Source organism: Clarias gariepinus, unplaced genomic scaffold (genome assembly GCF_024256425.1).
Source record: "Clarias gariepinus isolate MV-2021 ecotype Netherlands unplaced genomic scaffold, CGAR_prim_01v2 scaffold_31, whole genome shotgun sequence".
NCBI lineage: Eukaryota > Metazoa > Chordata > Actinopteri > Siluriformes > Clariidae > Clarias > Clarias gariepinus.
In genome coordinates this window covers 1,103,133-1,130,192 of record NW_026520998.1, presented here as the reverse complement: position 1 = coordinate 1,130,192, position 27,060 = coordinate 1,103,133, and the positions used below count along the sequence as shown (strand labels likewise).

At 40.0% G+C, this 27,060-nt stretch overlaps 1 protein-coding gene across 1 annotated transcript; it reads right to left on the bottom strand.

The window, feature by feature from the left end:
• Positions 1 to 529: 529 nt before the first annotated feature.
• Positions 530 to 27,060, bottom strand: LOC128517012 (putative C-type lectin domain family 20 member A). The gene is made up of 4 exons (XM_053490742.1): positions 27,006 to 27,060; positions 1,216 to 1,548; positions 1,011 to 1,102; positions 530 to 814 (listed from the first exon to the last, which is right to left on the bottom strand). The coding sequence occupies exons 2-4, from the start codon at positions 1,511 to 1,513 to the stop codon at positions 674 to 676; spliced, it is 531 nt and encodes a 176-aa protein (XP_053346717.1). The 5' UTR covers positions 1,514 to 1,548; positions 27,006 to 27,060; the 3' UTR covers positions 530 to 673.

Here is a 27,060-nt window from a genome sequence, read left to right as displayed (position 1 = left end):
AACATTTCCATTTCGATTCTATTTTACTTGTACATAGTGAAAATTTTGCAGCTATTTTTTTTTTTATATTTTCTATATTGAACAATTTTTATTATTATATTCTTATTTCATACTCCTGATTTGAATACTATATTCTTTTGTAATTTTTAGATCATGGGTGAAACGTTTTACTGCATATCAGACTGTGAATGTGAATGTGGCAAATACAATTTTATTAAAAATAAAATGTGACAAATGAATTTTGATTTATCCTCCAAACATACCAAGTAGTGTCACATACATTTGCAGAAAGATCACTGTAAATACAGAGCATTGGAATAACCTAAAAATATGTATTTCCTATTATTGGAAGCAAAGACCACATATATCAAAACATATCATATGTCATATCATATTGAATTTATTCCAATTCAATTTTATTTTTATTGTGTTTTTAACAATGGTCGTTGCCATCCAAGTATAAGCTTTTTCAGTATGTTTAATTCCACCTACTTTTAGCTCACTTATAACTAAACAAGCATTCCAGCTGTATTCTGCCCCCAAAATCTTACACGAGCCCATCCAGAAACTCTGATTATGTTAAAGTACTAATTAGGAAAGATAAATGTTACACAATCATGTGTCCTCAAACTAAAAGTAATTATTGCACTACAAAAAATTTTCTACTTAAGATTTAGAGAATACAAGACCCCGGAGTATTATTCACAACTACAGGATTATGTTTGTTTTCTTTGTGAAACACCACTCCATCTGGTTGCTCTCTCCATTTCACAGTAATGTTCCCAGTTCCATAATCCTCCAGTTTATGCTGAATCTGAAAAACAGCACATGATTTTAGTCGCTGCATTATGTAGGATAAAGAATCTCTAGAGAGATCTGTGAAAATGCTACAGTATATAAGATGTATTATGATTACTGTACAGTCTGTTTGTGTGACAGTTTAATTAAGACTTGGGGTGTGGCTGCAGTAATGAGGAGGTGACTGTACACTGAGTGAAGATGAGACCTACCTTCTCCAAGAAGGCTGCCATTATTGCAGGATCATTCACATCCTGACTGGAATTAACCTTCACTCTAATGATCTGCTCCTGTTTTGAGAATTCTGGAGGCAGAAATGCATATGCACATGAAAAAACAGATACACAAACGTGACACTAGGTTTAAAAAATCAACTTAATTACTCTGAATATAAGAATAAATTTGATGTCAACTCACCATAACAGTAGAAGGGCATTTTGTCTGAGCACTGTGCTACAGTAGCCTGATTGTTAGAAAAATAGCCACAACTTTTATTCTGCAAATAATCATTCTTGTCTCCTGGTAACCATGTAATCATGGACACATCTGTGGTTTGGTCTGACCATTTCCAAGGGTCTCTGCCAAGGCCAAACCAATTGCAACCCCCAGACAGTCCCCCTATAAATGAGTTTTCTGCTGTGTTTTTGATGCTGGCCAGGTCTGTGTAATGCAGCCTACAGTAGCTCTGAGCATCATACCATGACTTAGCCACCATGATAAAAATTAAGCTGTTAGTGCCAGTCTTTGTACCTGTGAGAATTGAAAAACACATGATTTTAGACTACACAATCGGAATACTCGCACTAAATTCTTAGTAAAAGTTATACTGTATGTGTCATATAATATATTGTAATCATTTCTTTTCTTTTTTATGTTTTGTTGCAACCAATAGAAATAACTAAAAAATAATTATTTATCTATCTATTATCTACTCCACTTATCCAGCAGCTACACGCACTCATACGAGATGTAACCCTGGAGGTGTAAAGTGACAGAGCTAACCTTTAAGACACCATAACACAATGTACAGGTGAATAAAAATAAACAGTTGATTTTTGTTTTATGTTTGACAAAAAAAAAGTTAAACCCATATATTTTAGATTGATACATGTAAAGTAAAATATTGTAATATGTCTCTTTTTGTTTCAATTTTGGTGATTAAAACTCCAGTATCCCAAGCTAATTAAATATTGTATTTTGAATTTAAGTAAATTACTATTTATACAGTATAAATACCCTCTATTTTACATTCATACAGTTCAGTACACGCCTAGAGTAGTAAAGATGATCACTGACACCCTCAATAAGGAAAGTAAGCCATGAAAGTTGTTGTATTAAAGCATATTCTTTGGAAGGTTAACTGGAAGAGAAATTTGAGAGAAACTGGAAGAGCAACAGAGATGACGGCAGCCAAGATTGTCAAACAAAGCCAATTCAAGACCTTGGAAGAGCTTTACAAGTTGTGGAGTGAATCTGGAGTCTTTGAACCAAAAACCAACACACTGACGTCTTCAGTAAATGAGCTACAACTGTTGCATTCTGAAAATTTCAGAAGCATCTTACCAAGGCTAAGGAGTAAAAAAAACAAAACAAATAAATATATAAAAAAATATAAAGTGAAAATAAAACAAATTAACCTGCACTTTACCTTAAAAAAAAAAAGTAAAAATAAATCCCGACAGATAAGTGTTTCCGTTTGTGCACGCAGGCACTGTGTGTGTGTGTGTGTGTGTGTAATGCTGCTTTGTGATGATGTAAATTGTTAAAAGCGCTATACAAATAAAATTGAATTGAATTGAAATTGAATTGAATTGAATTAAATTGTAATGTGCGTGCACACACACACACACACACACACAGCGCCAGACACACAATCTCTGCCCTACACAGAAACACTGCTCTGTCGCGATTTTTTTCAAAGGTAATGTTTCGGTTTATTTATTCATTTATTTACTTTTCAGCAGTGATTCCGTTAGTATGCGCTCACACGAGTGTGACTAGCGATGTTCCTTGCTAATTTTTTCTATAAAACTCTCGGAATGTCTCTCTGTTAATGTGTGTGTGCACGCACATTACACACACACACACACACACATTAACTGAGCACTAGTCACACTCGCGTACTAACGGAATCATTGCTGTAAAGTAAAATGAACCAGCACAATACCTTTAAAAAGAATCGCGACAGAGCAGTTTCTGCGTAAGGCAGAGTGTGTGTGTTTGTGTAGGAAGCCCAGAGGGAGTGGGGGTGGTAGGGCGGCTGTAAAGGCGAGAGAGAGAGAGTGTGTGTGTGTGTGTGTGTGTGATACACACACACACACACACACACACACACACACACACACACACTCGCCTTTACAGCCCCCCTACCACCCCCACTCCCTCTCGGCTTCCTACACAAACACACACACACACACATTGCCTTACACAGAAACTGCTCTGTCGCGATTCTTTTCAAAGGTAAAATGAGAAACGACAGGCTGATACAGAGAGGGGGAGAAAAAAAGGATCTTTACCCTCTAATGAGACTTGATTTTGCTTTATACGCAGGCACACACACGCGTTTTCATGTTTGTTTTAGGATTTAGGTCTCCATACATGTGGTCATTGTAAGCCTATAAAATAAACTATTTAAAAAAAAATTTAAATTATGAATTTTCAGTAACTATGTTAAACATGGACAGTTTAAACTTTAATAGGCAAGTAAATTCCTTTGTATTTGCATGAAATACAAACAACAATCTTGAAACAATCTTCAGTGAATCTTCATTTGCACACTGCTGGCCTGGAAATTAATCTAAAAGGACTGTGGTTGCTCTGTCACACTGAGCTCTCAGTTTAGGTATTTTACTCGCCTTCACCTCAGACTGCTGTGAATACTTTTGCTTTAAAGACCTGCGCTTTGACTCATAATTCAAGTTTCAAAGAACTTTATTAATCCCAGAGGAAAATTGCTTATACTTGGTTACAGTTGCTTACAGTAATTTACAGGAGGAAAGGAAAAGAGTAATAAATAATAAAAAAAAAACGAAATTCTTAGTTGCACACTAAACATAATTCTACATACAGATATTGCACATGTGAGGGAAAAAAGAAAGATATTGCACCAGGTATATGTGCAATAGCAATATGTTTGGTTATATGGTTAATTTAGAGTTTGCTATGGTAATTCTAGATTGGTGTGTACAGGAGCATTGTTAAGTAAATATTGCACAGTAAATTAATTAACTAACAGTAATTGCACTTGAAAAGTGGTATGACTTGAGAGCATTGGTAGGTATTGACTAAATTGTCCAAGTACGTTATTATACTGTATTGTTGTTACTAAAGGCGGATCTCTCTATAGTGTCCACGTTACAGAGAAGCGTTCTATAATTTTATGGCCATAGGGAGAATATATATATATATATATATATATAAGACAGGAAAATAAAATTAAAGAAATAGAAATGTAAAAATTAAAAGAAAAATAACAATAAATAGAAGTAAAATAGAATAGAATAGAATAGAATTAGCTCTGGCATATAATTTATATACATATAGCACTAGAACTGTAGTGTAAGTAAAAAGAAGTATTGCACAAGTGAATTATAATCGGATATTGCACTTAGAACATTAAGTTGTGTGAGCATAAGTGTCAAAGTGTAAAATGTTATTAACCAGGAACTACTGACAGTCCCTGGCCCGTAGTGAAGATGCTACAGAGAACAGTTATATAATTTTATGGCCATAGGGAGAAAAGATCTCCTGTGGCGCTCTGTAGCCTGGTCATAATTAGTCTCTGGCTAAAGTTGCTCCTCTGGTTGGTGAGAACTCTGTATAGCGGGTGAGAGGAATTGTTAAAGATTGTGCGTATTTTGGACAGGATACTCCTCCTTGCCACGACATTAACAGAGTCCAGATCCAAACGCAGGACAGATCCGGCCCTTTTAATGACCTTGTCCAGTCTGTTTCTGTCTGCCGCTTTTATGTTACAGCCCCAGCAGACCACAGCAAAGAAGACAACACTCGCCACCACAGATTAGTAAAACAAGAATAGTATTACAGATGTTGAAAGATCTGAGCTTTCTCAGAAAGTACAACCTGCTCTGTCCTTTCTTGTAAAGGGCCATTGTGTTAACTGACCAGTCCAGTTTATTATCCAGATGCACACCTAGGTATTTGTACTAAGAGAGCATGTCCACTGTCTATCCCTGGACAGATATGGGAGTCACAGGGGTCCCACCTTTCCTAAAGTCGATCACCAGTTCCTTTGTTTTCTTGAAGACATTAACATTAATATGTTGTATCGAAGAAATACTACAATGAAGGAAATTTCCACATTTGAGTATTGTGTACAACAAACATGAAAATTCATAACCACAGAGGTTCTTTGACAACCTCTCTGTTTGTATCTGTTTAGTGTTAAAGAAGTATTAAAGAAAACAGCACAAACAATAGCACAAGGGCTTGTACAAAAAGTTTATTATTATTTTGACAATAATTACATTTGTTACAGTTAAAGACATCAAATTTTAAATATAAAAATAACTATAAAACAAATACAACAATCTTTCAGAATAAAAAACGCACAGTTTAACCGTGTACTAAGAGCCTCTCTTAGTTGCGCTACAAACAGTAGAGTGGGTCCCAACAAGTGCTTTGTGGGTAGCTTGCAGATCTGTGCTTGCCTCTTTGCAGACTTGCAACTTACTCCGATGGGCTTCCCCAGTTCAGGCCTCAAGTCCACCATGGTCTGTCTTTGTTTAACCACTTCTCTTTACAGGGTAGTTGCCTCTATTAGGATAAAGTATATGTATTAATACACATCTGCGTGTGGTTAAGAATCTTGAGACAACTTAGTTTTTTTCCCTTTATGGAAAAAATGGGTTGTCTTAATAGTAATTTTTCAAACTTGACAACTAATAATCTTTAAAATGATGAGGTGTTAATTTTGATCTGGAGGAGCAGTCACCTTGCAAATAAAGTTCGTTCTAAAAAAAGTTACTGTAGATGGCCTCTTAATTCGTTATTCGTTCGCACTTTGGCTTGCACTGGCTACATTGTGTTTTCTGCTCCACCCTCCTCACAACTGAGCTTCCTAACATGGCAATGTTTGTTTTGTTAAGGATTGTCATGTGCACTCGCTCCACGACTGGCGCTAGGACCCGGAAGTAGTACAGTCGCAACTTAGGAAGCATAAAATGTCATTCATTGAGTTTCACATGCTGGTTCTGATGCTTCGCATGATATTCGTGAGTATTCACCTGGGTCTATCTTCCTAACGAGTGTGTGTTGTTAGAACACGAGTTAATTTGTGCAAACTCTTGCTATTGCTTTGAGAGAGTTCTAATTATAATACGCGTGGTTATCCTACCAATTCGCGCTACTTCCAAGTTTGGGTTTACCATCCACGCTACATGTGCTAACTGCCAAGCCTTCTGTTTCTTCTTCGGTTAGTTTGTGACAGAATGACTGAGCAGCGGATTACCTCTGCGATGTGGTGAACAGGCACGACAAGTTGATCGAGCAACTAAGCAGTAAAATCGCAGCTCTGTCGCGATCAGTCATCCAAGAATGTGGCTCTTCGCAAGACTGCCCTTCTTCCGGCTAGCCTGCCCCCGGTCGCCACCACCCTCATCCCCTCCTGACGTTTATACCTAGCTTTACTGGACAAATGGGATGGCACAGTTGGGAAGTGTAGCGTTTTTCTAACCGCACTGGATCTTGTGTTTGAGTTCAATTCCACCAGATACTCCACCGACCGGTTGTGCATCGCCCTTCTCATCTCGTTGCTATCCGGGCAGGCAGCCGAGTAGGCCACAGCAGTTCTGCGCTCAGATTTAGACATAGTGCACTCCTACAATGAATTCACCCGCCAACTGAGGCTTACTTTTAAACATCCCGCCGGTGAGGTGGGGACCGACACCCAGCTTTATCATCTGATAAAAGTTGAGGCGTTATCCCAGCCAGTTCGGATCACATTCGTCAACGGTTGGCCCCTTTCATCCAGCCTCATCACCGCTCAGACCCAACCCATCACCCTCTCTATCAACCAACATCAAGTACAAATCCGGTTCCATCTCACCACCATCTCATCACTACCCATCATCCTTGGACATACCTGGCTGATCCAACACGACCCTCTCATCTCCTGGACACAAAACCGGATTCTACAGTGGGATCCAACCTGCACCAAACTCTGCTGGGATGTGCTCTAGGGAGTCCGAGGCCCCTGACGTTGACACTAATGCCATCCCTGCCGCCTATCGGGACCTGGCTGAAGTCTTTTGCAAACGATGCGCAATACATCTCCCTCCCCCCTGCCCTTACGATTTGGCGATAGATCTTCAGCCAGGCACAATCCTGCCCTGTGGCCATTTTTACTCACTGTCCTCTATGGAGACACCCAGGCACCATCAGGCCTTCCTTCTCGCCTGCCACCGCGGGGTTCTTCTTCGTGAAGAAGAAAGGCGGTGAACTTTATCCCTGTGTTGACTATCTGGGGCTCAATAACATCACGATCAAAAACCTGGACGCCCTCTCTAGTGCCACCATTTTTAAAAGGTTGGACCTCCGGAGCGTCTACAACTTGGTGCGCATCAGCGAGGGTGATGAGTGGAAGATGGCCTTTATCACCGCTACAGGACATTACGAGATCCTTGTCATTCCATTTGAACTTTGCAATGCCCCCGCTGCCTTCCAATGATTCATAAATGATGTCCTCCAGGACATGTTAGGCCGGTGGGCATTCGTTTATTTAGACGATATCCTCATTTACTCCCGCACAGTTGAAGAACACATTCAACATGTCAGGGTGGTCCTAAAGAGATTGCTCGCCCATCAACTGAACTGTAAGTTGGAGAAGTGCGCTTTTCACGAGCGCTCCATTACGTTCCTGGGCTTTGTCATCTCATCCCAGGGTGTGGCCATGGACCTGCAGAAACTGGAAAATGTCCATGGACATGAGCGTCATTGGCCCCTGCTCAAAACCCTTAAGCAACTTCAGCAGTTTTCCGCTGTATAGAGGACTACAGTATGGTTACAGTGCCCCTAACCGCTCTCACTGCTTCACCAGCGTCTTCCACCAGCACGAGGAAGACGTCCCCCGGGCAGACCCCGCGCCTGTCCTTCCACCATCACAGATCATCGCACCACTCCGCTGGGATTTGGAAATGAGGGTTCGCCAGGCACAAGCCGCAGAGACCGAACCGGCAGGCGTGCTGCCTGGACAACTCTACATGCCCAGCCCAATGAGTGCGGAGGTCCATCAGTGGGGCCACTCCTCTCCTTTCTCAGGACATTCATGCAAGTGCCGAACTCTTCAATTCATTCAGCGTGACTTTTGGTAGTGGTCCATCTTGAAGGACGTCAACGAGTTCCTCCAAGCATGCCCAGTGTGCGCCAGGGCGAAAGACACAAATCAACCGACCCCAGGAGACCTCCAGCCACTCCCAGTTTCTCATCGGCCCTGGCCGCACATTGCCGTAGATTTCATCATGGGCCTGCCAGTCTCTGAGGGAAAAAAACACCATCTTAACCATCGACGATCGGTTCTCCAAGGCCGTGCACCTGGTGGCCCTCGCCAGACTTCCATCAGCCAAAAACACAGCCAAGCTAATATTAGAGCACGTTATCCATCTGCATGGGTTCCCAAAGGAACCCACCTGGCAAAGAGCCGTATAAAAACAATTTTTTTTTTTAAACGTATAACTGGGCTATTACTGTACCTGATCGTTAATCATAATCTTGATTGTTATTGAAATAATTACAATAATGTTTTTCACTATTGAATGGAAACATAATTGCACAACTGTTAAGCATTATTGAGAATCTCTCCTTCGTTGTAATCCCTACACATTCTATCCGCCCCAGTGAAAAAAAAAGTACTTTAGCGTATTACAAATATTCTTCTTCTTTGTCTTTCGGCTGTTCCCTTTCAGGGGTTTGCCACAGCAAATCATCTCTCCTCTGAACATTTCCAAACCACCTCAATCTGGCCTTTCTGACTTTATCTCCAAAACATCTAACATGGGTTGTCCCTCTGATGAACTAATTTTTTTATTCTCATAGGACCAGGGGTAGCTCAGTAGTTAAGGCATTGGACTACGGTTCGGAAGACCCCAGGTTTAAAACCCACAACCACCAAGTTGCCAATGTTGGGCAAGGTCCTTAACCTTCAACTGCTCAGATGTATAATGAGATAAAAATGTAAGTCGCTCCTGATAAGAGCGTCTGGATAAGAGCGTCTGCCAAATGCCTAAATGTAAATTCTTGATCCTATCCATCCTTGTCACTCCCAAGGAGAACCTCAACATCTTCAGCTCTGCTACCTCCAACTCTGCCTCCTGTCTTTTCTTTAGTCCCACTGTCTCTAATCCGTAGAGCATTGCTGGTCTCACCATGGTCCTATACACCTTTCCTTTCATTCTCGCTGATACTCTTTTATCGCACAACACACCTGAAACTTTTTTCCACCCATTCCAACCTACCTGTACCCGCCTCTTCACCTCCTTTCCACACTCTTCGTTGCTCTCGACCGTTGACCCCAAGAACTTAAAATCCTGCACCTTCTTTACCTCTGCTCCCTTTAAAGAAAACAGCACAAACAATAGCACAAGGGCTTGTACAAAAAGTTTATTATTATTTTGACTCCTCACCATTTCTCTTGGGTTCCTCTCATTCACACACATGTATTCCGTCTTACTGCGGCTTACCTTCATTCCTCTGCATTCCAGAGCATACCTCCACCTCTCCAAATTTTCTCCCACCTGTTCCCTGCTCTCGCTACAAAGCACAATGCCATCTGCAAACATCATAGTCCATGAAAACTCCTGTCTAACCTCATCTGTCATCCTGTCCATCACCAGAGAAAACAAAAAGGGGCTTAGAGACGATCCTTGATGCAGACCCACCTCCACCTTGATCTCTTCTGTCACACCTACAGCACATCTCACCACTGTCTTACACCTCTCATACATGTCCTGCACCACTCTAACATACTTCTCTGCCACTCCAGACTTCCTCATACAACACCACAGCTCCTCTCTCGGCACCCTGTCATACGTCTTCTCTAAATCTACAAAGACACAATGCAACTTTTTATTACCTTCTCTGTACTTCTCCACCAGCATCCTCAAAGCAAATACTGCATCTGATGTACTCTTTCTAGGCATGAAACCATATTGCTGCTCACAAATGCTCACCTCTGCTCTTAACCTAGCTTCCACTACTCTTTCCCATAGCTTCATTGTCTGGCTCATTAGCTTCATGCCTCTGTAATTGCCACAGCTCTGCACATCCCCCTTGTTCTTAAAAATCGGCACCGATACACTTCTCCTCCATTCTTTTGGAATCCTCTTACTTTCCAGAATCTTGTTAAACAAACTAGTTAAAAACTCTACTACCACCTCTCCTAAGCACTTCCATACCTCCACAGGTATATCATCAAGACCAACAGCCTTTTCACTCTTCATCCTCTTCAACACCCTTCTCACCTCACTTTTACTAATATTTACTACTTCCTGCTCCACAACAGTCACCTCTTCTACTCTTTGTTCTCCTCTCATTTTCCACATCAACTCTTTAAAGTACTCCTTCTATCTTACCATTACCCTTCTGGCATCTGTCAGTACATTTAGATCTCTATCTTTAATCACTCTAACCTGCTGTACATCCTTCCCATCTCTATATTTCTGCCTCGTCAACCTGTACAGATCCACCTCACCCTACTAACTATCCAATCTAGCACACAAGTCCTCATATGCCCTTTGTTTGGCCTTTGCCACCGCTACCTCCACCTTACTCTGCATCTCCCTGTACTCCTGTCTACTCTCTTCAGTCCTCTCAGTGTCCCACTTCTTCTTAGCTAGCCTCTTTCCCTGTATACACTCCTGGACTTCCTCATTCCACCACCAAGTCTCCTTGTCCACTTTCCCCTTACCTGATGATACACCAAGTACCCTCCTACCTGTCTCCCTGATCACATTGGCTGTAGTTGTCCAGTCAACTGAAAGCCCCTCCTGACCACCCATAGCCTGTCTCAACTCCTCCCTAAAGACTTCACAACATTCTTCCTTTCTCAGCTTCCACCACTTTGTCCTCTGCTCTGCCTTTGTCCTCTTCGCCTTCCTCACCACCAGGGTTATTTTACACACCACCATTCTGTGTTGTCTGGCTACACTCTCCTCTACCAACACTCTGCAGTCACTGATCTCTTTCAGATTACAACGTCGACACACAATGTAGTCGACCTGAGTGCTTCTGCCTCCACTCTTATATGTCACCCTATGTTCCTGCCTCTTCTGGAAGAAAGTATTTACTACTGCCATTTCCATCCTCTTTGCAAAGTCCACCACCATCTGTCCTTCTACATTCCTGTCCTGAAGACCAAACCTGCCCATCACATTTTCATCACTTCCGTTCCCTTTCCCAACATGTCCATTGAAGTCTGCACCAATCACCACTCTTTCACCTCTGGGGATGCTCTGCATCACTTCATCTGACTCACTCCAGAATGTCTCCTTCTCTTTTAACTCACATCCTACCTGTGGGGCATAACCACTAACAACATTGAACATTCTCCCTTCAATTTCCAGCTTCAGACTCATCACCCTATCTGATACTCTCTTCACCTCTAGAACATTCCTTACAAACTCCTCTTTCAGAAAAACTCCTACTCCATTTCTTTTCCTATCCACACCATGGTAAAACAATTTGAACCCTGATCCTAAGCTTCTAGCCTTGCTACTTTTCCACCTGGTCTCCTGGACACACAGTATATCCACCTTTCTTCTCTGCATCATATCAACTAACTCTCTTCCCTTCCCTGTCATGGTCCCAACATTCAAAGTCCCTACTATCACTCCTAAACTCTTGCCTTTCCTCTTCTCTCTCTGCTTTCGAACACGCCTTCCTCCTCTCCTTCTTCGACCAACAGTAGCCCAATTTCCACCAGCACCCTGTAGATCAACAACACCAGTGTCGTTGTTAACCCGGGCCACGACCGATCCGGTATGGGAATTATATTCGTGATTTGCATCATTGATTTGGCAAATGTTTTACGTCGGATGCCCTTCCTGACACAACCCTCTGCATTTATCCAGACTTGGGACTGGCACTAGAAGACACTGGATTGCGCCCCCGTGGTTGCATTGATCCGTGCATGGAATGTGATCCCCCGCAATGACGTAGATGACGATGCCCCGCCCCATAAACGGCCCCATGCGCTTTCTAAAAAGATGGTTGCAATGCTGTATAATTCCTCCAGATGGAGCATTGACTGCTTCAGTTAACTGCAGTGTTAAAGCAGCCGGTTACTATATTTAATATATAACATAACTTAAGTCAACATAGTTTCATAAATAGATGATGTGGTAAAAAAGAGGGAAAAAACGATTAATTAAACAGATTTAAATCACTCAATACACACAACCCATGATGCTTATGCAATTTTTAATGAATTAATTAAACTATTTATTGCAATATTTTTCACGACATCCTTAATAATCCTTAAAGACAGAGTAACATTTGTAATTTATCTATACCGGTCGTTGTGGGTACGGAATAAAAATGCGGGCTTTGTACAGTATTTTACATTACAGTGTATTTTATCTATTTCCGTTTAATACACTGGTAGATAATATTTTGCTGTAAAGTTAAGCTTAAAATGTAACTTCTGCTTGGGTTTGTTTCTATTATATTTTTGATATTTTTTCGCTAATGTTTTTTTTCGCTGATAGTCAAAAATTGGCATAACAAATCGATTAATAACACATAATATCTGGAACAAATATCTGTCCAGGGATCAGTATGTTGTTAGTCATTTAACCAGCATAACGTTTACCCATCAAAGATCTGATGGGACATCAATCACTTATTACAACTGTGAATAGATGCGGCAGCAGAGACAGATTAAATCCCCATAAACATTCACACTTGAAAACAATACTAATCGAACTGAACAGTTCCAGACGATTAGTGCCTGTTATCACAGGACAGGAATCACCTACAGTTTACTACTGTATTTTTACTGCTTATATATTTTTGCCATAGTTTCATTTGGTTTTACGCGATGTTAGTGTTATTTGTTTGTGTGTGTGTGTGTAAGTGTGTCCTGGCAAACTCCACAACATCTTCTCCTCACTACTCAACCCACCGACTCCTTCTGCCCCTTCCTCTCTGACTGCTGACGATTTTGCCACATTCTACGATGGGAAGATTGCAGCAATCCGCCAGTCCTTCGCTCTCAACCAAGCTTCTACGGCAGAACCTCAGGACCTTTCCTTCCCTCCTTTAGCAGAATTTTCCAACCTGTCATCTGATGAGATTCAACAGATCATCTCGTCATCTAACCCCACCACCTGTTCATTAGACCCAATCCCTTCCACAATGCTCCAGGCCATCTCACGGGACCTCCTTCCCTTCACCACAGCCATCATCAACCAATCCATATCATCTGGTCATGTTCCTGCCGCTTTTAAGAAGGCGAGGGTTATTTCCATCCTCAAGAAACCCTGCCTGGACCCATCAGAAGTTAACAACTATCGCCCGGTATCACTGCTCTCTTTTATTTCCAAAATTCTTGAAAGAGCCGTTTATAATCAAATGTCTCTTTATCTCTCGCAGAACAACCTTAATGACCCAAACCAATCTGGATTCAAAGTGGCACATTCCACAGAGACTGCCCTTCTGTCAGTCACTGAAAAGCTCCATGCTGCTAGATCTGCTAAACTGTCATCTGTCCTCATCCTCCTGGACCTGTCAGCTGCATTTGACACGGTGAAACACAAGATTCTATTATCTATTCTTACAAGCCTTGGAATTTGTGGAACAGCGTGGCAATGGTTTGCTTCTTACCTAAAAGATAGGTCATATGAGGTGACATGGAGGGGATCTACATCTGCCCCACGTAGACTCTCTACTGGTGTCCCGCAGGGCTCAGTACTTGGTCCTCTTCTGTTCTCCCTCTATACCCGGTCTCTTGGTAAGGTCATATCATCGCATGGATTCTCATACCACTGTTATGCAGACGACACCCAACTTGTGTCCAGGACATAAAAGATTGAATGACCAATAACTTCCTTTTACTAAACTCAGACAAGACAGAGATATTACTCATCGGCCCAAAAACCAGCACACAACAGCTTTCACAATTCAGCCTGCGTTTAGAAGGATGTACTGTTACTACTAGCTCAACAGTAAAAGACCTGGGCGTAATATTAGACAGTAACTTGTCCTTTGAAAATCATATTTCCAATATCACAAAAACAGCCTTTTTCCATCTTAGAAATATCGCCAAACTTAGGAGCATCTTATCCGTATCTGATGCAGAAAAGCTAGTTCATGCATTCATGACCTCCAGACTGGACTATTGTAATGCATTACTAGGTGGTTGTCCTGCATCCTCAATAAACAAGATTCAGTTAGTCCAAAATGCAGCCGCCAGGGTTCTCACCAGATCCAGAAAATATGATCATATAACCCCAATATTATCGTCCCTGCACTGGCTACCTGTTCAGTTTAGAATTAATTACAAAATAGTATTACTTACATACAAGGCTTTAAATGGTTTAGCTCCCACATACCTAACCAGTCTTCTAAAACGCTATAATCCGCCACGCTCCTTAAGATCACAAAACTCTGGACTTCTGGTAGTTCCCAGAATTTCAAAATCTACAAAAGGGGGTAGGGCTTTTTCATATTTAGCTCCAAAACTTTGGAATAGCCTTCCAGACAGTGTTCGGGGCTCAGACACAGTTTCCCAGTTTAAAAGTAGACTCAAGACGCATCTCTTTAATCTGGCATACACGTAACTCATCCCATAACTTCATACTTCAGTACATCTATTCTGAATGGCAACTACGCTAATTCTCTCCATCTGTTCTGTACTTTTCTACCCATCCCGAGGCATCTGGAGATTGTACCAGCTTCAGTAGATAAAGGCCAACCCTGTGAGGATCCTGAGGCATCCAGAGAAGGACCAGCTCCAGCTGAATTCTGCATTATTATGATTGGAGCTACACATCCTGCTCCTGTGCTCCCAGTGAGCCAGACCCCATCTGCCCTCTGCACCTACTGACTCATCCCTAAGCTGAACTGGACTTCATGTTAATTTAAAGAATTTCTGTTATATTGTACTCTCAGCTGCATAACACACATGGTGTTATATCATATCTATCTGTTATCACCCAGATGAGGATGGGTTCCCTGTTGAGTCTGGTTCCTCTCAAGGTTTCTTCCTATTGCCATCTCAGGGAGTTTTTCCTTGCCACTGTCGCCGTCACCCTTGGCTTGCTCATCAGAGAAATTTCATTCATTTATCTTGTTATTATCTAGACACATTTTGCTCACACACACACACAATTTATTATTATTATTAATATTTTATTATTTTATAATATATATTTTATATATTTATATTTTATTTATTTATTTTCTTTTCTAAAAAAAAAAAAAAAAAAATCTTTAATTTTTTTTTGTGAAGCTGCTTTGGGACAATGACCATTGTTAAAAGCGCTATATAAATAAAATTGAATTGAATTGAATTGAATTACTTTATTATTATTATTATTATTATTATTATTATTTATTTTTTATTTATTATTATTATTATTATTTTTTTTTTTTATTGAATTTCTTTCATCTTTGTAAAGCTGCTTTGAGACAATGACCATTGTTAAAAGCGCTATATAAATAAAATTTAATTGAGTTGAATTGTTCTCTCCTTTCCTCCCTCTGACACTCAGGTTTCCACCTGGATCTCAGCATGTCTGGCAGACATCTCATTTTGGATGGCTGCTCATCAGATGAAGCTCAATCTCAGTAAAACCGAACTGTTGTTTATCCCTTGTGACTCATCTCCAGGTCAAGACCTTGTGATATCCATGATATCCATGGACAACAACCAAATCACTCCTTCAGACCGTGGACAATCATTTGTCATTTTCCCCACAAATCGCTAATCTTACTCGCTCTTGTCGATTTCTTCTTTACAATATCAGAAGAATTCGCCCATTTCTTTCTTCACAGGCTACTCAGGTGCTTGTTCAGTCCCTTGTTATTTCAAGACTGGACTACTGCAACTCACTCCTGGCAGGCCTGCCTCTGTCCACGATTCGTCCTCTGCAACTGATCCAGAATGCAGCAGCAGGTCTCGTTTTTAACCTTCCCAAGTTCTCCCACACCACCCCACTCCTCCGCTCCCTGCACTGGCTTGCCCGCATCAAATTCAAAACACTGATGCTTGCCTACAAAGCTAAAAATGGCCCAGCACCCACTTACCTCTCTGCGCTAATTACACCACGCACTGCACCACGTTCCCTCCGATCCTCCAGCACTGCTCGCCTCATCCCACCATCTCTTAGGGATCGAGGGCGGCATTCATCCAGGCTCTTTTCTGTTCTTGCACCTAGGTGGTGGAATGAACTTCCTCTAGATGTCCGTACATCAGAGACTTTGACTATCTTTAAAGGACGACTCAAGACTCATCTGTTTCTCCAGTACTTGGACTAACCTGTCCCCCCCCCCCCATGTATGTTCAGAATATACAGTAGACCTGACCAAACATCATTCTAAAGCTGTTGCATTGTGACGTCATCCCTCCTACAGCTCCCTCAACAGCTTGTTCAGGCTCCTCCAGGAGCTCCAATAGGCCAACCGCCATCCGTCTGGCCCCCCCAATCCTCCACAGCGGAGCTCTGCTTAAAGACAACAGGAGAATTTAGTGAAGACAAAGATAAATAAACTTTACAGAACATCTAGTTGTAATAAAAATAAAATATATTAGTAAACCCACACCACAGAGTCTGTAAAATACTGTTTTAGGAATTCTGGAATGTAAATAAACTGCCTATGCTAATGTTAACTATTGAACTTTGTTAGTGTTAACCCCGGTCTGTCTGTATTATCGTCTGCATTAAATTAACCGAGAATTTACTTAATGCGCTTTTTATACACATAAGTTAAGCGATATAACACTCGTATATGAGCATTAGTTCACCTCTGAAGCCAAACTATAACTTACCGAGTATTAAATATTCTGACAGTAAGCTGTAATGTTAACTCTGTAATGTTAATACTTGGTAAACAGACCATTAAGTTATCTAAAGTAACATCTGATTACTGCTGGTGCTGCCAGTGATTTTTAAAACAGACGATAAAAACTAAACTGGGAAATAAACTGTAAACTAATCCCAAACAAATTTTAAAAAATAAAACACCACTTACCGCGAATAGTCCATTAATCCGCCATCTTCATCTCTAGTGCAGTTTGATAGCGTAAGTTCGGTGGGGGTGAGGGTGGGTTGTTAAAATCATGTGATTGCAACTCAGCACAGCTAAATTGCTGGCTTGTGTTAATGTGTTTTCGAGAATGAAGCGCCATCTAGTGGTGGAACCGGGTAAATGAATAAATAGGGCTTGAATGGTTTACTATTTACTGTGAAATAGTAAATAGTAATGTTTACTGTGAAATCTTGACACGCCTTTCTGGAAGGAAAAGGAGGAGGGATCACGCCGTTCATAGGGCAGCCGTACGCCATTCGCACGCCATTCACACGGTCACGGCTATTTGACGTGGCTCCATCTGTATTTATTATAATAAGTGGTGCAGAGGTGTATAATAAACCGAAAAGAAAAAAAAGATGGACAGCTATTTGTTTAATTATATAAAAAATTAAAATATAATAATTATTTTATTTTTAAAATGTATTAACATTAGTAAATACTTTAGTACTACGAGTAGAATAACATTATAATGAAAAGGGGAATCTAGATTATCCACAACCCATTCTCACTTCCCACGTCACTATGACATACATAGCCTGAATAAATACAGTCCATCCGCACGTACAGTAGAGGCATTTCAAAATGACCAAGATCAGTAAGCTTCATTTTTAGGACATCAGGACAATGAATTCTGCTGTAAGTTCCAGTAGCAAAATACACCGCCATCTGAAATCTGTTGGTGTAAACGTAACATTGAGCACCATCAGAAGACATTATAAAGAACGGACATCACGCAAATGCAACCCTCGCAAAATTAATCAGTACGTAGCTCTGTCTTATACTGTACTATTATAAATTATACACCATCATGTGTTTGTTAGGCTTTAAATGTCAAATATGTAAATTAATGTTATGCACTTATTTTACAGAGCCATTGTCGCAGCCATAGAAACCATCATGAGGCAAAATGACGAAATGGTTGCAAGCTCTGTAAAAAAACAACTGTGGCGTGACAATGGAGTGGACAACAGTGAGAGATCAATTCGTAGAATCAGGCAAAAATTCGGTTAGAGATATAGGAAAATTTGCATTGTCCCATGGTCCGCAACAAAAATACAGAGATACATCCCCAACAAGCTCAGACATGGATCAATGAAAAGGAAAAATTTCACGACTTCATTTTTACTGATGAAACTATGGTGGCTTTGGATCACTTTGACACAATGTCCTTTCGTAAAACTGGGAGAAAAGTGTTTAAACCCAAGCCGAAACATCCTGTTAAAATTCATGTTGGGGAGCCATTTCTAGACTTGGACCGGGACCTAAGTGCCATCTTTGAAGGAATAATGTTAAGGTCTTTTTTTGAAGAATGCCCCATACATTTAGGAAAACTTCGGTATTCATGACTGTTTTTTCCAGGACAATGACCCGAAGCACACTGCTTCAAGAAAAGTGATTGTTGATGAGGGAATTAATTGGGTGAAGACACCAGCCGAATCTCCTGACATGAATCCCATTAAAATGGCAGGGCTTAAAGTATTCCGGGACAGCCGTGCCGGATCTCCGGCGTGTGCCGGAGAATTATAATATTTTAGTCTGCGCATGCGGTTTAAAATTTTCGAGCCAATTTATTTCACCTACCAATCATATGAGAGGAACGCAGCTTTAACTAACGTTACAAGCCTATCAGAAGCAGAGAAGGGCGGGTCCTTGCAACACGGTATAATTGACACCCATACGTCAATGTCACGTTAGTGTTGTCGGAGAAAAAAAATGGAGCGAAAGTTTATGAAGCCTGGGGATGATGTCCTAGAAAAAGATAAAGGACTCAAAAATAAATGGCGCTGGGCGTGGATTGAAGAAAGTAGAGATGGCGAGCCTTTTGGCAGTTGGTGCAAGAAACTAAGAGAGCCCGGGGCTTGTTTCTGCACAATTTGCTCGAGAAAGCTACTGTATGCCAGCAGCGGTAAGAAAGTGCTTTCTCATCATGATTTAGACTCCGGTCATAGAGCCGCTGCACGTGCACTCAAACTTACCTTGACGTTGCCGGGAGCAACTGTTACAGCTGACACACTGTTGTCGATGACTGACCTTGTCTGTGATTTAAAAATACGTTTGTGCACATTTATAGCAGAACATGATTAGTCATTCAGAATTTCGCATCCACTGGTCACCCTGTGTAAAAAACTGTCAGAAGACAAAAAAGCGTTAACTAGCCTGTCGGTTTCAAATCAACATGCGAGTTACATGAACACTCATGGAATTGCATTACAGTTCAAAAAATGTTTGTCTAAGAAACTAAAAAAATGCATGTTCTCACTCAATGTTGATGAAGCAATAACCTTGAATATGGATAAAATACTCAATGTGCTTGTTTGCTTTTTTGATAATGAAAGCAACAGGGTAATAACACAACATCTGGCAAGCAGAAAAGTCAACATTGCAAATGCCCCAAACCTTATGCTGGAACTTAAAGATGTCATGCAGACTTATGGTCTTGAGTGGAGACAAGTTACCAGCATCCTCCTTGACAACTGTGCCCCCCCCCCCCAAAAAAAAGGAAGAAGAAGAAGAAAAAAAAATTCAGGCTCAGGATTTTTTTTTACTTTAACCCCTGAAATGGTGTGGCATGCTCTGAAAGACTATAATCAAAAAGAAGCAAAACCGACTACAAAATCCGATTTAATTACTGCTTACTACCTACTGCTACTGCTGCTGTTAATAAATTCTTGTTTGAGATACTTACAGAAGAGGCATGTAAGAAATACATAAATAGGTTGTTTAAAGTCCTTCCAGTAGTGGTTAAAAATCAGGGTGGACACACTGGAATTTAACTGAACACTGCATTTATGACCCAAAAAATTAAAGCTTTAAGATGATATATTTGCCGTCTGTTGTGTTTATTTGATTAAACTTAAACGTAAACTGAAAGTGCAAGCCAGTTTTAAATGAATTTTAAAAAATGTTTAATGCACTGTAAACCCGAATAAGTTGGCAAAACTCAAGAAATTTATAAAATACTCACCAAGGTCTATTAATTTGAACTAATTGTAAACAAAAAGTCTAGGAAGGAAAAAGGTTTATTTATTTTCTGAATATATTTTGTAATAATAATAAATTTTGATTAAATTTATGAATTACACTCAAAGTATCAAATCCAACTATGAAGTCTGATTTAATTGTTACCATTAAACATTTAATATCTACTTATGTTTATTTTTCTATTTATGTTTTGCTGGCGAAATACATTTTAGGCAGAGACGTCTGCTCTGTCTTGTTAATTTGTTTTAAAACCCCCAATTCTGCGAATCCCCCCAGCGATACCGGTTTGATAACTTTACACCTATCGTGAATGAAAGGTGACAAGAGGGATTACAGTAACTGGGGTCTGTAGGGGTTCACCTCAGAGCGCAGTCGAATAGACTAAAACAAAATCATGTTTGCTTCAGCATTGGAAACAGTATTGTATTAGGCTAACTTTATTAAAAATTATACACTTTTGTATTTTTTTAAAGTTATTTTTCATATAACTTAAACGGCTATATGAAGTTAAATATACACAATAAATTAATAATTGTGTTCGCTTTACATTTGAGCACTCATGTGTAAATAGATTTTTCATTGCATACTACCATATCATTTGTGTCTAATACTGTTTTATTCATATTTTACAACATTACATGCAGTTTGTAATTTACTTGTGATTGTACTTACTTTTAAAATGTAACCTACTGTATAAGCATATTTACCTACTTCAGCAGTGAATGATTAATTTGGTTGGTCTGGCTTTTACAGTAGATAAAGTTTTTATTTGATACAATTTTATTATTTAATTAATTATCTTATTATAAACATGATTTTTATTTTCTCTATTCCTGTCTGTAAGGGTTAACCCCTAGAGGGCGAATAACGCCCAGACTTGGTTTGTGTTTTGTTAAAGTTTTGTTTTAATTTAGACTTCATCTTCCCTAGATCTTTTTGGGGGAGAGCAGAGATGCGGACGCCAGGGCGAGCAGACGCTCAGAGCGGTCGGCTAGCCACCCGGCGCACCTTCGAGGAAGAGATGCTGACGCCGGGGCGAGCAGTCGCTCTGAGCGGTTGGCTAGCCACCCGGAGGAGCAGAGTATGGGAGAAGACGCAGGAGGGACTAGGAATGGAAAAACGAGGAATACAGCAGAGCTGGAAAGACGAGCAGACCAAGAATGACTAATTGCTTAGAGCGGAGGAGAGTCTCAAGCGCATACATAGCATGTAGAGTCAGGTGGAGAAGCTTCAGGGACTACTCGACCAGCTCAGTCTTAACGAGAGCCACTCTGCAAGTATTCCTTCGCCATCGTCTCCTCTTCTCGACATGAAGGATACAGCGCTTCCGAGGCCTCAGCTGGTCAGCGAGGATACAGCGCTTCCTCTTCCGCAATTCGACACGGAGGATGCAGCACTTCCGACGCCTCAGCTGGTCAGCGAGGAAGACGCGCTTTCTCCTTCTTCACCTCTCCTCGCAACGAGAACGTCGGGTTTCCTCCTCTGCCTCTGCATGACAGCGAGGACGTCACGCTTCCTCCTCCTCTGCTTGAGTTCTGGAATCTCGTGCTTCTTCCTCCACCGCCCGGCTTTGAGGACATCGTGGCAGCTTCTCGGCTTGACATTGAGGACGTCGCACTTCCCCCTCTGCTCGATATCGAGGACATCGCGCTTCCTCCTCCTTCGCCTCAGCTCGAGAATGCGGTGGGCGCGCTTTCTCTTCTTTTCCTCGACAGCGAGGACGTCATGCTTCCTCCTTCTCCGCAGCTCAACATGGAGGACGTCGCGCTTTTTCCTCCCTTGCTTAACATCGAGAACATCATGCTTCCACCGCCGCCTGGCTTCAAGGACATCGGGCCAGCTCCTCGGCTTGACATCGAGAACGTTGCACTTTTTTCTCCGTCTCCCAGCTTAAAGGACATCATGCCAACTTCTCCGCTCGACGTCACGCTTTTTTCCCCTCAGCCCGGCTCCGAGGACGTTGTGCCAGCTCCTCAGCCCGGCCCAGAGGACGTCGTGCCAGCTGGGCCCAAAACCGTTACCCTGCTTCGGGAAAATCGGCCCAGCGTCTGTTCAGCCACAGTTGGGCTTTGGGGATTCTGTTAGGCAGGCCCTGCAGCCCTGCCCAGGGGATAAGATCAACAGCCTCGGATTGGGCAGGTTAAACACTGAACCCTGGGGAGGGAGTCCTGGACCTCCGTGGGCGCTCCGAAGTAGCGTTTTTAAGGGGGGGTACTGTAACCCCTAGAGGGCGACTAACGCCCAGACTTGGTTTGTGTTTTGTTGTAGTTTTGTTTTAATTAAGACCTAAAATGAGACGAATTATTAGTTAAATTATAAACAGCCTGTTTAAGTTTAGAAGTGTGTCTAGCATTAGTTATGTTGTTTTGATGATGGTTGTTTTTAAGAAATTATATATTAAAGTTCTCTGAGGGCTCTAGGAAAAGATCTTTGTTTTTTTTTGGGTTTTTCTTAATATATCAATAAAAAGATTAAAAGGAACTACTCATCTGTGCCTCTGCATTTATGCCACACACACGCCGACAACCACTACGTGACACTGTTAAGTATAGTCCTTCATGTCTGCATTTTTTCGCACGCGTTTCTCATCCTTTTGATCAAAATGCTGCCTTTTGTTAAGGCTGTGGGTTTATACACGCCAATGAATGAATTTTAGATGAATTTTAAAGCATATTTGTAGGCATAAATATACATTTTTTATTTATGACCAGGTGTATTATGAAGTGAAGACCTGTTGTTCAGTTGTTCCCTGCACAGAGAGATTGTGTGTGTATGCACAGAGAGTTTGTGACATTATCTTCTCCTTCAAATGTGCTTCCAACCAACCAACCCTGGCCTCCAAACACAGAAGGCTACGTGTCATAGCTGATAACTGCTCCTTTGATCTGCTGGTTACAGCGGGGCACCGACTGCTGATCAGTGTGAAGTAGCCTGTACAAGCCAATCCCTTCCCCCCAAAATAGTGTAAATGTCTGCAACAGTCACTAACCATTAAAATGTTAAAAATTTAATAAAACACGAATATATAAATTATATTTTCCTTATAGATAATATTTTTTATTATATAATATGTTTCATTATATATGAAATACACACACACACACACGCAAACACACACACATATATGTGTGTATTTCATATATATATATATATATATATATATATATATATATATATATATATATAATACTATAATAGTTGTAGTTATAGTTATATAATAACTATAATCAGTTAAATAATATACTAGTTAAAAACTCATGCTATGGTACTTTTACTTTTATTTATTCATTTTTTTTTCCTTACTTACTTACTAACTAGTGAATGCTTTAGTAAACACAATGCTCTAACACAATGGCAGTATGAATGACAATGGAATATTACAGAACGTGCGAGTTGACGCTTATGCACCAATCACTAACCATTAAAATGTTTTATTTGAAATAAAATGCCACTTATTCATGTTTATTTAAATTCTAAAATCATCCTGTTCACCCAGGGGTTTACTGCATAAAAACCGGAACAAAAAAGAGGAAACGGAGAAGTTTGTTTTTTTAGTTTTTTTGCAATGAGTTTATTTATGCAACACTTTAAGTATTCATAGCAAAAGCAACCCAACAGTGTAATTAAAATACCTGAAATAACACAGAATTTTGACCCAGCATAAACAACCCAACGATGTGTTTACAGAAACCCAGCATTTTTTTAGTGCACTACTACAGTACTAATAAATGGAGGAAGTGCAGTCAAAGCCCGGGGATTCTGCGTACTGTCGCGTTGTATTCAGCGAGTAGCACATATTTTTGTGTTTGTAGCATTTCATGTCTGTAGTTTTATCGATAAATCTGCTCATATCTGCGCATGCGTTTATCAGCCTTTTGATCAAAAAGCTGCACGCGCAACTCACTTTCACTTTGCACAAGACAGTGTTTATTGTTTAGTGTATATTTAAAACGCATAAACACAATTAACCAATAATGTTTTAGGCTAACATATCATCCATCTTTGTAGTCTTTTTGCACACATGCGGGTGCATTACCATCTCCTCCAGCACTGCTCGCCTCATCCCACCATTTCTCAGGGATCGAGGGTGGCATTCATCCAGGCTCTTTTCTGTTCTGGCACCTAGGTGGTGGAATGAACTTCCTCTAGATGTCCGTACATCAGAGACTTTGACTATCTTTAAACGACGACTCAAGACGCATCTGTTTCTCCAGTACTTGGACTAACACCCCCCCCCCGCAAAAAAAAAAAAAAAACTCTTCCCAGTTGTGTTGAACTAATGGCACTTAGTTATTAACCTAGTTAACCCAGTGTAAGTATGTATCCAATGATGTAAACATTAAAGCACTTTTTGTAAGTCGCTCTGGATAAGAGCGTCTGCCAAATGCCTAAATGTAAATGTAAATAACAACCAAATAACCTGCAGTGTCTAAAAATAATAAATGTGCCAAATTTTAACTTAAATAAGTAACAGATTAACGAAATTAGAGAGTAAGAACTGTGGACAAGTAGCAGTCTGTACAGTATGATGAGTTTTGCTCTTTTTTGTTATGCTCTCCACCACAAACAAGTTCATTGAAATGATGCGTGGATCCTGTCTGTTGTCTTTATTCAAGTTCAAATGATTGTGCTGGCGCTTTGACATTGCAGCCATTTAATTACAAAAATAACACATTGTGAACTGAACATATAAAAAAAAACTACACTACAATTGAAACCTTTTATTTAGATGTTTGTATTGTATTTATTAGGGCATTCCACAAGTTGAATGGATTTGACTGACGGACATACTGTACAGTATGCGCTAACTGAGAGATGATCGAAGTGGGTGGGTCCAGTATCACTGGTCTTAAAAAGTGGGTGGGTCCTGTCCTACCCACACATTAGTTTAAATGCTGCGTGGCTTCTTTTTAAATGCTAGACTATAACTTTTTCTGAGCTCAAGCTTTGTGCCACACTATCGACCATGACAAAGATTTTCTCTAAGATTAGCATCAAGATCAGGTCCCTGTGGATAGCAGGACACCTTTTCTCTGATATCAGGACATTTTTAACACAGCAAGTTGTACATATCTCCAACGACACGATTAGACGACATTGTCATTCTCGTCGCCTGACTCCTGCAATTAAAACACCAACTCCAATGAAAGTGACCGGATAGGTTATGTTAGTATTTATTTTGTTAATCAAAATTTTTGCAGTAACCCGACATCGAATATATATATTTTTTAAAATTTGTATAGTGCTGTACTTCAGTGCATTTAATAAATGCTGCACGAGGATGACGAATGGTCTGCTAAACAGATTTAAAACGGTAAGCATTTATAATAATTTTAGCATTTAAATATACACATTTATCTATATATTTATTTGTTTGTGTTTTTTTTTTTTTTTGTTTGTTAAGCACAGACCCTATGATTCGGGACACCAAAAAGATCTGCGTCTTAGCCAAACGCAGCAGTAGATGGCTGTCAAAGAGACCTTTTACAATGTAATCTTTTCTGACAAAACAACTGTGGCTTTGGAGCGCTTTGTGTTTATGTGCTTGGTTTAATATAATGTACAGCACATTTAACTTCACGAAATACAATAGCTGAATAGTTGATTAATTTAACTGAATTCTGACTTAATATAAGTTAACAGAATTTATGGACCGGCATTATTACAAAGAAAGCATAATAAAGTCTGCACTGGTGTTAAACATTCAACAACTCTTTAAAGGACCTCATCGCTTCCAAAGTAAAAAATAACGAGCTTGTGATATTTTGTAATTTCTGTTAGCGGAAAATATGTGTTTTATATTGTTCATAAAACATCAATGTGCTTTATAACTTTTCCTTCAATTTACACTATAGACAATGACCCAAAGTATACAGTGGCGAGACCATGTATTGCGGAAGCAGGGATTAACTGGGTAAAAAAAACAGCCGAGTATGTTTCTGTTATTTTAAATTAACTTGTTTATAAAATATTCCCATGACAATTTCCTTTAACTTGTATCCCTAACATGCAGGTCTCCTGATCTCAACTCGATAGAGATGGTTTGGCACGCACTGAAGGAGTTTGTCAGACGTGAGGCTAAGCCGCGGAACAAAGATGAGTTTCTTCAGGCTATTGTAACTTTCCGGAGAGATCGCTTGACTAAAATAAATATATTGATCATCTTCAATGAGGGGTCTACTGTGATGTAAAAATGTAATTCATTAAAATGTTTTTTTATTATTTATTAAATGCCAAAAAATAAATAATTTATTAATTCATTAATGATGATCATAACAGCCTACTGCATTTTGTTCTTATAATAACGCAAAACACAGGCGCTGCGGAATGACATCCAAGTACTCTAACAAAGAAACACGTTACAAGCAACACTGTTCACCAGTTGGCCAATGCACCATCATAACAACTCCCCAGTTTTATAAATATCCCCATAAGATGTCAGGTGGTAAATTTCTATTTCATAGGACACAGATGAGCAAACTCAGCAGTGGACCTCAGTAGTGGTCTGTTTGTGCTTCTACCATCTGGCAGGAGTTACAGAGAAGTTCACAGCCTCAACAGTACGGCCAATAACATCTTCCTGTTCCCTAGTTATAATGATTCCTAGTTATTTTTACAGTTAAACTGAACTGAAATAAGGACCCAACAACATATAAACTAACTTCTATAATCCGCATATACAGCAAACAACTTAAATTTTAAATATTTATTATGTGCAAAATTTAGCTTGTCTTGTATCTGTCTGTCCTGTATGTCTATAATTGTCAGTCATGCATTTACATCTTGAAATGTTAGATAGATCTGAAAAAAGTTTAAAAAAATATTAATATTGTCTGAGTTATTTGTTTTTTACTATAAATATTCTAAATTAACAACAATACAGTTAAAATAGAAAATATTTTTACCTATAATATAAAATAATTAAATGTAGGAAAAAAGTCAAAGTAGAATAAAAATACCTGATATCTGAAGGAGGTGATGATCAGTCTTGCAGCAATAACGCACCAACCTATA

What these genes read in the sequence shown, in the direction of transcription:
- LOC128517012 (XM_053490742.1), bottom strand. Translation starts at nt 1,513, where the DNA reads ATGGTGGCTAAGTCATGGTATGATGCTCAGAGCTACTGTAGGCTGCAT. An exon ending in AATGCCCTTCTACTGTTATG is followed by an intron (nt 1,103 to 1,215) that starts GTGAGTTGACAT and finishes TTCTGCCTCCAG; the next exon opens with AATTCTCAAAACAGGAGCAG. An exon ending in TGGCAGCCTTCTTGGAGAAG is followed by an intron (nt 815 to 1,010) that starts GTAGGTCTCATC and finishes GCTGTTTTTCAG; the next exon opens with ATTCAGCATAAACTGGAGGA.